Source organism: Salmo trutta, chromosome 28 (assembly GCF_901001165.1).
Source record: "Salmo trutta chromosome 28, fSalTru1.1, whole genome shotgun sequence".
NCBI classification, from domain to species: domain Eukaryota; kingdom Metazoa; phylum Chordata; class Actinopteri; order Salmoniformes; family Salmonidae; genus Salmo; species Salmo trutta.
In genome coordinates, this window is record NC_042984.1 from 27,691,989 (window position 1) to 27,704,542 (window position 12,554).

Below are 12,554 nucleotides of genomic sequence, written 5' to 3' on the forward strand. Positions count from 1 at the left end.
AAAAAGCAGAGTAAGATAACAAGGCACCTGGATCATCAGTGATAAAGCCTACATAGAGCTATAATGAACATGGCCTGGCAACTAAACAATGCATATCAGGTAATAACAATGTTAGCTTATACGAAGGAGGTATACTGTACATAACGCCTTTACGAAACAAGTCATGACACCTTCATGAATGTCGCTGTATCATTCATACCACATTCATAACACATTTATTCAACATCATGTATAAGGTGTCTTCAAAATAAAAGTCCATTTTTATTATACTACAAAATGTTATCTGGCTCAATGAAAGCCTAGCTACAATGCCTGCTATCTGTATGTTATGAATCATTATGCAAGGTCTTCTGATGAATAAGCTTACCGTCTTTCCTCAGGACCAGAGATGTGGGTGAGCTGTGAACTTTGCCCTTTGTGATGCTGTTCATCACCACACAGGTATAGTTGCCCACATCTGAGGGCTCCACTTTGGCGATGTACAGGTTGCCAGTCTCCTGAGATACGAAGCGCCGGTTGTCTTGCTGGACGAAGTATGGGTATTCATTGAAGACCCATGAATAACTAAGATCTAGAAAGGGAAATGAGGGGGAGATTTAGCCAACTACTGATATGACGTAACATTCAAAACTTGAAACCAATAACACAAATGCTGCCTTTATACAGGCAGCCCAGTTCTGATCTTTTGCCCAATTGGCAAAGATCTGATGTGATTTGTCAAAACACCAATACCCTATGAAAGTGACGCTAATTGTTTCTTCTGGGATCTGCGTTTTGTAGGTTAAGAATGGGCTTCAAAAATGCATCCTCAAATCCATGAAAACGTGGTCATTTAAGATATATATTAAAATGTATATGTGTTTAGAAAAAAATGTCTACGAATTTGACGCCTAAGAAAAAGCACGAAGCCAAAACGGTACAACTCTTTCATTTGAACTACAGACATAAAAACAACTGCTTAAAGGTGTTTCGACAGCTTGCCAGTCTTCAGAAACATTTTTTTTTTTACATTTTCAAAAAGTACTGGGTGGCAACTTTCACCAAAAAAAAGCATCATCTATTATGAAACACATCAAATTGCCTGTAGCAAATGGGTTCTTACCATCCTGTAGGTCCTCAGCTTGAGCAGGCGCGCTCCAGCATGTTAACAACGCTGCAAGAGACTTTTCTAATTTTCAACGATATGTCTTACTTCTTGAGCATCAAATATTTTGATGAAAGGCATCAGGTGTGAGTAAATCAATAATCAAATACGATTATAATTGTATATATCTTAAATGACCGTATTTTCATACATTTTACGATATAATCTGGGAGCCCATTCAAAAGATCCAGGACATGACATGATCCGGAAGTATGACGCAGGATGACTTCACATTCACAGGGTAACAGTGTAAAAAAGATCTGAATTGGGCCACTTATGTAAACACAGCCATAAAGACAATGTGTCTTTGGGATGGATTTGATTTGTGTATAAAGGGTGACATAACCACTCCCTCTATAGAGTTTATAGCCAAATGTGACATAGTGCACTATGTCAATTTCCCAAAATGCTCTGCTTTATAAAGGGTGGCATAACCCCTTATACCTGGCGTCACGTGTTTTGAGGAAAGCTCCCAAAGAGATGGAGAGAGGACAAAAGGGATGTGTCATGAGACAACCCCTACCATCAAATTACTTCTTCCTCAGTGCCAACACCTATGCACAGTCAACATCCATATACCTACACACTGCTCTCAGATGTTATATATGTTAAATATGTTAGATTTATATTTATGTTATCTATATATTAAAGTAAATAAATTGCATTCTTAATGTAAACACTACTCATATTTCAGAGCGCACGGTAAGTTTTGAAAAGACACCAAGACTTTGTAGCATCTACAGACTAATCGTTGTAGTGTCTTAAAGGAGACCTGGGTAACAACAAAATCTCACAGATGTTCCAACTTTATTTAAATATTTCTTAATTCCCCCAAACAACCTTTGTATGGATTTTATTCGAGGAAGATCGAAACATCATGACTATCTTTAGGCCAAACTGGTGTGGAATTGACCTATATGTAACTTCATTGAGCAACACAATCAATCTAGGACAATACTTTAGGACGATTTGGACATGAAGCCTTCTTGACGATTTGAGTTTTGTGCTATCAGTTGAAAAAATTGCACCAAAAGCACTGATTAAACTGTAATATGACTGCAAAATCATGCTGAAGTAGTAGTGCTAAAGTATAGTTGAAATGTTGTGTCGATTCACATAGGACTGTCAAGTGTAAAAGAAGATAACAAAAGTAATTCAATACCTCCTGAGGAGGTGGGTGTTCCACAGAGTAACACAACTCCTTGTCCTTCTCGAACTGACACCGCACTTCTTGTGTGGAGTTTAAAATGATCCAAGTCTAGAAGAGTAACAGGTCAATTTATGACATCTGAGAATATAAATACAGCACTGATGACACTCATTTCCCCCTATGAACCACCTGCATGTAAAGCATTATAACGCACTTATAAGGTATGGTGTGTTATTATCAATGGTGACAATGTAATAATGCAAAATAATGCAGCGTGACAGGAGGCAGTATTATGGCCTGTTCTTCACTTACAGGCAAACTGTAGGCTTGCTCTTCTGCTGAGAACGGCTCCCATTGTGTTATAGGCTGTACACTGGTACCGTCCCCCATCCTGGTAGCGGTCCAGACTTCTTATGATGAGGTTGCCCCCAGACAACCGACGCCGGTGGTCCAACTCCAGATTTATGAGAGTTCCATTCAGTGACCATCTGCGAGGGCAGAAATACCATCAGCTGCTGGCAATATTCACAAAACATCTCTATCTATTGACCACAGTGGATTTATGTGAGCAAATTGAAAACTAAAACTCAATAAAGTCAGCAACCGTTATTTGGACAGTACTTAAAGTTTATTGTTATTTTAAGGTCAATGATAAAAAATAACATACAGGTAGGTACGGTTTATGGTTGTTTGTTGCTTTTGTTGTTTTGTCATTTCAAAGGAAGGGACATACTGTGCATGAGTCTTTACTATGTCACTATTTGAAGTACATATCAATATCCATAACCATTCATAACAATTTGTACATCTTCAAGCTACGATAAAGAAGATGAATGCCTGTTGAGATAAGTTCATGTCCCAGGCCATCTACTTTGTAGATCCAGCTATATCCCACAATCCCAAATGAAATACTAAGAACCATATCATTGCCAGATTTGTGTTATCCTTTCCATTCAATTGGATACATACTGTATACTGTAGTTGGACCTACACAATGGATGGCAAGGGAATGTGGACTCATCTTGACAGACTTCTTTTGGAGTTTGAAGACATCCGACAAACTTAAATTGTGTGTCATGTCCTTTTAATAACATGCAAATGCATTCATAATATTTAGTGTTATTACAGTTTTACGGTTGATATGGATATCCCATCCACTTAAGACAAACTCTCAAATACATTGTTTCCACTCTCCACAGATGCCTATTGGTCAAAAACGCACATTCTATAGTCACAAACAGTAGCACCTTGTTCTTTTTCGATGGGTATAATATGCTCAGTTCTTCTCTCTTTAAATAAGAACATTAGCACCATGAAACACCACAGCAGGTGCAAAGTCACACTACCCACACAGCAATGCTTTCACACGTTCCTTTCATTGCACCCTTTCTGCACTCTCATAGAAAAGAGAACAATAATCAAAGCTGGTACCATCAAGTCCAAGGAAAATGTTAACATCATTGATTTCCTAAATCTCGCAAATCTCCGTTTTGGAATATACTGACTTTATAACCAAAGTTATCCTACTTACACTTTTTATTCAATTTTGGGACTACAATTGATGTTTATGACTACTGCTGACGCCACATAGACCGTTTTTTAACCAGAAAAGTCATAAAAAAATATGTCATAGTATTTGAGAGGTAAAGCACCTTGAAACTCAGTCCATCAATCCCGCTACTATATCATGGCAATTCATTGATAGGATTTGATGACCTGGGGCTCTTGCCAAACAGAGTAAGGCAGAGGATCTTATTAGATCCCAGACGGTGACTCATGGCATATATAAAGGCTGTTAAATTGAGCTGTGAGCTGTTATGAATGCTTATAGCAAGTAAGTTATAATGCACTATGGGGTGAAGCCCCCACAGCACTAAACATGTGCCATAAAAGCATATTAGTCTATTCATAGTGCATTATAAACAGCATGGTTACATTACTTGTGTTATTATTTTTCAATTTTTCGAAATAAATTATTTCTGCATCGTTTGGAAGTAAGCATTTCCCTGTTAGTCTATACCTGTCGTTTACGAAGCATGTGACAAATACAATTAGATTTGAATTATGTAGTTCAGTTGCTCTTTATCTCATATAATAAACACTGTTTACATGTTCATTGATTATATGAGTCCAAATATGCAGCACAAGACCAATGTCTTTTTGTGTTTTACCTCAGAAACCCTGTTCCCAGCTTTGGGGGTATGAGAGCATGAGTGGCAGGAGTGAGAGAGAGAGAAAGAGAGCAAGAGAGAGAGAGAGAGTGCGAGAGAAGATAAAATGGAGGGAACCGTGTATCCCATTTACACTTCAAGAGAGGAGCTGAGGAGGTGTTGAGGGCATGTGGTGCAGAGCACAGCAAGCCTGAAGAGATGCAATGCTAAACACGCTCGTCTCGCCTTTAATCAGAAAATGGAAATACCTCATCTTAGCTGGGGAGATACCAACCAGATGTGGTTCTGAACGTAGTGTGAGCTCAATACCACTTTTATTCTTCTCATTTACACCAGTTGTGCTGGAGTAGTGTGGGCTACACAGCAAAGACAGTTGACAGTCAATGCATCTTTTAGTTTTTGTTTGCGCAACTGGTTTTTTCACCCCTCTGTAAAATAGCAACAAGCTATTAATGTGAAAAGCATGAGCAGGGGAGAAGCACCACATAAACCTGACCCATTAAAGTACCTGATCGGCCAGACAGTCAAAACACCTCATTTCACAGGTGTAAATTAGTTGCTGATTGAAAAGCAAAGATGAACACCAGTAGACCCCGCGGCACTGGTGTAAAATGTAGTCATAGTTGTAGACGTAGTCATATAGAAATTCAAGCCAGGTGAGTGAGTCTGAATCCTACCTATATTGAGAAGGGGGGATTCCTTTAGCGTCACACGTAAGAGTGGCCTCCTCTTCCATAGAATCAACAGGGATAAACAAGTCACTGGGTTCCATCCTCCATCTTGGACCATGGAATGATCCACTGTCCAAACATTCTGGGGAAGACATACTCTTCAATGTAGCAGAATGTTTAACTCATATATTCTGGTTGTGACATGATTTCCAGCTTTTTCAGATGTCACACTCAAATCGTAAATGTCCCTACAAAAGAATCATTACACATAAAATCTTTTTTTTCTACCTGCGAGACAGTCGATGATTGATAGCAGAAGAAGCTGTTTCCATGGTAACGTCATCTTTGGCAGGGAAGGACGAATAAGACTTTCATTCAATAAGCTCTAAACGACACTCTTTTCTCCGGAACAGACAGGCCTGACCTGTAGGAGACAGTCATTATAGCAAAAACACCAAACTCAGCATACATGTCACCTCATGAAAACTTCAAATATACTGTATCTATTTTCGCGCTTAGCCATCATTTGGACAGGCAGGCGAGACGGATATGGAATTGACATTGGCAATATAGAAATATTGAGTGATGGAATGTTGGGACTGAATGTGGGAACCTTCAATTTCTCTTAACCATGTTTTTTTTCAATATCCAGTTTCAACATTCCCATTGAGCAACAGCGTTAATGAATCCTGTGTATTCTGATATGGAGACAAACAATACGAGCGAGCAAGGGAACACTCAGTGGCATATGGGACAAGACAGACGCCAATCTATTAGGAGAACAACTGTTGACCCAGCTCCATCTTTCACAGAGACAAATCTATCCTCTCAGGCCCAAGGAGCCTGGACCTGTGAATTGGGTGCCATCCAATCAATTAGTCTCACCGACACCAGCATGTCTTGCCACATGCTGAGGGAATCTAGAGAGCTTGATGAGAAATCCATTCCCCACAGGTACATGATCAAGGGCGAGTGGCTGGTCATTGCGTGGTCTGCATTGCAATACTAAGGTTAATTGCAGTAGAGCAGTGATTCCCAAATACAAATAAACTAGACACAAATAAACTGAAGAACGAAACACACAAATGTGATACCACACAAATGCTCTGTCTCTCTCTCTCACACAAACACACACACAAATTCAAACATGATGTACACCTCATTTAAGGTATAATCCTCGGGCTAGTCTGCTTTAGTGGTGTAGTTATAGGGGCTAATTGTGTGTTGGCTGCTGTAATGTCAGATTTGTAAGGTCTCAGGGAGTATTTCCTCCAGTCTTTCATGTTTACTGGGTCTTTTCTCCTGCTGGAAGTCTCCTAAATTGGATTTTCCACGCCTTCTCATGAAGAATTCTGCATGCTTTACCTCTCCAGTAGGTCTACAGCTCAGCCTTGCAAACTGTATAGGATTCACTGTGTGCTGACGATTGTTGTGTGATAGGAGGTGTGTAAAATAAGTTATTTGAAACCTGAGCTGCTCAATAAACGTGACACCACATGTGCTGGTGATAAATAGGCCAAACATTGTTGCAGGATGAATGACAGATAAGGAGTTGTGTCACTTCCTGTATCACAGCAATTGAAACCCATAAAAGCAGCACATCTCCCTCTCTTCTACTCTGCATCTGCAAGTAACCAAATAACACAGCATTTCAAAAGCAAGGCAACCCAAACTGAAAGAGGCCACATCTGCATTCATAACAATAATAGGACTTCCCACTGACTTACTCAATAGAAGAATATGCATATTACTTGATTATTGTTTTATTTCCCCAAGCATGAACAGACAGACTAATTCATTCAGAGCCATACCTTGGCAGGTTAGTCAGAATCTCTCTGCATAGAGAAATATTCAAGATACTGAACTAATAGGCACCCACCCACCTCTCATCGTTTGTCCCTTGAAAAATGTATCCAGCAGCTCATTGGAAACACCTAAATGGTTCTATCATGGCAATGCAATGCATTTTCAATACACATGCAGCTTTGAGTGCAACCCCCACTAGGCCTATGTACAATTTTACATCTATGCTTTGTTACATTTGAAATGTTAAAATTAGATGTGATGTCAATAGATGTTGATAACACCTATGGGTTCTATAGGAAGGACAAAGAGATGTGAAAGATTGGGTAAGAAATATACAACAACTCATTTAACTGGCAAACAAACATTAGCCTGGCTATATGTCAAATAGCTTCAGAAATGAACTGCACAAAACAACAAATGTGTATCAATGGCAAACACATCGTGAGTGCTTGCAGAGTCTGCGAGTAGCTTATGGTATATGCTTCTCAATCCTCGTTAATCAAACCAAACACACAAACCATTATATTTCCAATATGTATTATTATTATTATTATGTTACTGTTATATTGAGTTTATAATTTAGAGGAAACACCTCATGTCAAAGCCTATAGGCATATGGCTTTGGTAGATAGATGCCCACCAAGAAAACGAATTAGTCTACCAATCAAATAACAATTTATTGAAAGTAAATTGGTATTATTGTCACCATGGCCATCATAATGTATATCCAGCCATACATTGTTTCAGTGATTTTTCAGTTTCAATGGCATGACCACACACGCCAAGCTTGATAATTTCCTTACCTAGCGGCCGTTTTCTCCTTATCTTGAAATATATTCAGACCAGCAGTGCACTAATTCAATCCTTTTAGCCATAATAAATAGTTGACCTGCCACGGACGCGTTTTCCGCCGATTTATGTCGGAAACACAAGCTCGTTCATACAGGTTAAACCGAAACACTGGTCAATCAGTGTAAGAAAAAACAGTCAGTGTAAGAAAAAACAGGCAATGAACGAAGGCACTAAATAGGGAAGCGTCTCATAGCCTACGTCGCTTTCTTTTTCCCAAAAACAACACCCACACAGTTTGCTCATGAATCAAATCGGCAACCATACGAAAGATGAGCACAAACGCAGACCTATCTCCGAGCCACATTCATGTTGGCAGATTATGTTAAAAATAGTATTTTGGGGAGATCTCCGTATTCCCTGTGAAGTAGCTATAGCAGACGATAGAAGCAGAAAAGATGGAAAGGTATGGCAGACGCACCTGCCGAAGCCAAAGAACTGCGCCAGTCTTCGCCAGAGATCTGAGCAGACAGAAAAACTGTGGGGACATCACTGCGTAAAAATGATCAGGATATCAAAATGTATTTATAGGATTATGAACATTTATATGTTGATAACTGTACGGTCAGCCTGGTCTCAGAAGAGTAGATAACATAGTAAACGTACATTTGGACCACTCAAATTAGTACGTTAGCCTATGTTACATTTGATATGGTTACATAAGACAGAAGGTTACTTAAATTGGTTGGGGTGGATGGGTGGGCTATAATGGCAATGTCTAGCAACCCAAAGTTAGAATCTCATCTTTAGCATTTTTAGCTAATTAGCGACTTTGCAACTACTTACTACTTTTTAGCTACTTTGCAACTACTTAGCATGTTTGCTAACCCTAACCTTAAAACCCTTTAACCTAACTCCTATCCCTAACCTTAACCCCTACCCTAGCTAACGTTAGCCACAACAAATTGAAATTCGTAACATATCATAAGTTTGATAAAATCGTAATTTATTGTACGATTGCAATTCGTAACGTATTGTACGAATTGCAATTGATAACATAGGATACAAATTGTAATTCACTACATATCATACGAAAGGTAACATACCGTACTAATTAGAGTGTCTCCGATTTACAATTACTATGTTACGTCTACCCGAGTCCTGATTGGCCCGTTATATATTGTATACTTGAAATATTGCATAGTGTAGATCCATGGAGGTCCGAATCTGCCCCAATGCCGGTGTAGACTGAATAGAAGCTATGATCAATTATTGTGGGCAACTCTTAATTGTGTGTAGTAACCTTTCAACTGATCAAAGTTTTGGGAAAATATTGACATTTCAATGCACTTGATAGGCTACAGTAGGCTAATTAAACATGAATAAGCAATCTATAAATCATATTTGACATTGTTTCAATGTGTCATAATAACCCCCCTTGATCTGTAGGCTACTTGAAGATGTCACGGCTGTCGTAGAAAGGGGACCAAAGCGCAGCGTGTTGAATGCTCATGATTAAATGTATTTAAACTCAAAACACTAAAGACGAAATAACAAACCAACGGCCAACAGTTCTGTCAGGTAACAGATAACTAAACAGAAAATACAACTACCCACAAACACAGGTGGGAAAAAACCCTACTTAAGTATGATCTCCAATTAGAGATAACGATGACCAGCTGCCTCTAATTGGAGATCATCCCCCCCAAAAAACCTAGAAATATAAAAACTAGAACTTAAACATAGAAATACAAAACATAGAAAAACACAAAACACGCCCTGACCTACTCTACCATAGAAAATAACATCTTACTATGGTCAGGACGTGACAGAAGAAGACATTTCTGCATAAGAATTCTGTTATTTCCTAGGCTAACGGTTGGACAGGTGGGCCAGCAACTGTAAGGTCGCCGGTGTAAATCCCAAATCTGATGGGGGAAATCTAGTGGGGAATGAGCTGGTAACCGGAAGATTGCTAACATGAGTATCCTAGATGACATTCCCTGCCGTTTTGCACTTGAGCAATGCACCTTCTAGTGTACATTGTGTCATAGTGCAGATGGTTCTGAGTTTGTGTCCTGGATCAGTTATATTTGCATTCCAACATTCCTTTCACACAGAGTAAAGGAATAATAATCAATTCTACTATTCTGATGACAAAGTAAGATAGGCTATTAATCTCCTCCCCACTCTATAACTGTAGTTCATAAATTATCTTCAGACAAGGCCCACATATTATCAGCCAGTTGTCTGTCTTTCACACGCATGCTCACTCACACACACACACACACACACACACACACACACACACACACACACACTCACACACACTCACACGCACACACACACACACACACACGGTCAATAGCTGGGACAAACCCAGTGAAACAAACTCTTTTTTACTACAGTCAGTGCCTGTGTAGTCTACCAGATGCCTATTAAACACACATTGATCATCCTCTCTTCAGCCCAGGATTCTTTAACATGGCCAGAGCATCGTTAATAATGCTCCATACAGCCACCATTTGACATTTCCTTTAATTATCTCCGTAATGTATTCATGCACTTGATCCTAGGAGCTTGTTGTGAAAAGCCGCCTCTAGGAATATTTTTATCCCGCCTCGAGGCACCACGGATTAGCGCGAACCCTGAAGGTATTACCTCCGTCTGTATGTGTGTGTGTGTTAAGCTGTAAAAGTCATTAGGCCTTATTTCTCAACCGTTCAGAGAAGTGAATGTAAATGCTCCACCACGACTAGCTTGTCTAATACCCGGAGTTACAAAGAAAAGTGCAAATGGTTGCAAGATAACATGTTAATAGCACAATGGAGCAACCTCCATGTTTAGCCCAGTTTTAGAGAATAACAGCCTCAATTAATTTGTTCCCTCTGCATGTCTATCTTTGAGCTAGCCAAGTACCTCAACTCCTCCATAGATTTTTAAATTAACCTCCAACTCCTTCGGGTCGCTATGTATTGATACTTAAGAAATTAAAATTCTTAAACCCTTACCGTGCACCTATGTTGTTGCGTGCCTTTCTTTGTTTGCTGAATTCATACTTTTTAATAAAACGTTAATCAAATATAACCACTGACTGTTTCCTTATTGAGATTCATTTGGCACATGGGCATGCTGAGTTGCCATCTTAGAGCAACAGCAATGAGGAAACAGTCAGTGGTTGTATTTGATTAACGTTTCATTAAAAAGTATGGATTTCAGCAAACAAAGAAAGGTCGCAACAACAAAGGGAAAACATAGGTACATGGAAAGGGTTTAAGAATGTACATTTTTTAGGTATCGACGAGTCCGAGGTTCATTTAAAAAACTCTAGTCTGCGCTCAACTCCATGGAGGAGTTGAGGTACTTGGATAACTTTGAGCCAGGCAGTAAGACTCAGCCGTTTCTACCAAAGAAGTAGAAGTTTAATACACAACTAAATATCCAAGTTTTAAGATTCCCTTTTCACACAAATATGTTGTGTCAAATATTCACAAGTTACCTTTATCTAGTTACTTGTATCTTCAATACTGTGCAAGCAATGAAGCAAAAAAAAGCAATATCGTTTTGATATTTAAAACTGCTCGTAAATACTCTAAAGCATAAATGCATTAAACTATGCAGGACTGCAAACCTGTTCCGCCATAACTTTGTATTCTAGACTACACAAGACTTTACCATGATTTGTACAAACTTTTTTATGAACATAGCTGTAAAAAAACAAAAAACTTTGCTTTGTCGTTTAGCTGTTTCCTAATTTAAGAATGCACTGAGGAAGGATGCCCTCCTTGGGTTGCTTCATTAACTCTTAAACTCTATGGTTGACTCTTGGTGCAGCCTTACTTCATTAGCCATGATGGTTTCAACAGCCTTAGGGTCCATTAGGTTCGAGTACCGTGAATTCTCTCTCTCTCTCTATGAGGGAGCCCAGGCCCTATTAAAGAAGGGAGAGATCCAGCTGGGGATAAATCCTGTTCTTGGTCAATACAGTTTGGCTGCTTCTAGAGGACAATTAGAGACCTGCTTTTGGAGGACTGGGCTATAGTCCCACAACCTCAGACAGCACTATGGGCACTATTCAATCAAAACCGCTACCTGGGTAACTGGGGTTAGTCCAAAGCCAGGTAGAGGCCGTAAAGAACATTCAGTGTTTTTTGCTGCAAGAGAGTATGTTTGACTTGTTATGCACAATATATTCTTATATATAGTGTAATATATAATAATATAGTGTATTATACTTGCTTTAAGCTTTAGTAACAGCTAATGTCGCCTTATAAAAGCCTACATAAATTCTGAAGTGGTTCATAGAAAGTGTTACAAACACGATTTTAACAAATACATTATAATACAAACGTTCACTCTCACAGAGAAACAGGTGGCATGCATCTCCCATCCCATCCTATCCAAGTGCAAAGCACATGTTGACTGTTAAAAGCTTCACTGACGAAACCAAATGGAGTGATAACTGAATGGAGATTTAATCTAATGTATTCAGAACAGGAGTTAGTTTGTCAGTGTATCAGTAAGGATCATGCTACAGTTAGTGTCCAAGCGCCATACCAAGGATTTTCTGTAGTATCCCACTGGGCACAAACTGGTTGAATCAACGTTGTTTCAACGTAATTTGTCAGCATATTGTGAAGTGGAATCTACATGGAAAATATATCGGATTTGAAAAAAGTCCTCAACATGAACTGTTGTTTTGAAGGTGAAATTACAACCTCAGGATTATATCATCATCATAACCAAATTTGAATTGTATAAAATATGTTGAATTTGTACCTTGAAAACAACTTCAGATCTTTACTTCACCCCAGCTGGCAGGC

The 12,554-nt window shown here is 39.1% G+C and overlaps 1 protein-coding gene across 1 annotated transcript in view; it reads right to left on the bottom strand.

The window, feature by feature from the left end:
• cntn3a.2 (contactin 3a, tandem duplicate 2) overlaps positions 1-8,413 on the bottom strand; it is a 77,326-nt gene extending 68,913 nt beyond the window's left edge. The window contains exons 1-6 of the mRNA XM_029719446.1: positions 7,746-8,413; positions 5,425-5,560; positions 5,143-5,278; positions 2,607-2,782; positions 2,307-2,402; positions 368-571 (exon numbers count right to left, since the gene is read on the bottom strand). Of these exons, the coding sequence (XP_029575306.1) occupies positions 368-571; positions 2,307-2,402; positions 2,607-2,782; positions 5,143-5,278; positions 5,425-5,479 (667 nt within the window). The 5' untranslated portion in view covers positions 5,480-5,560; positions 7,746-8,413. The remainder of the gene's footprint in view (positions 1-367; positions 572-2,306; positions 2,403-2,606; positions 2,783-5,142; positions 5,279-5,424; positions 5,561-7,745) is intronic.
• Between the last annotated feature and the right edge of the window lie 4,141 nt (positions 8,414-12,554).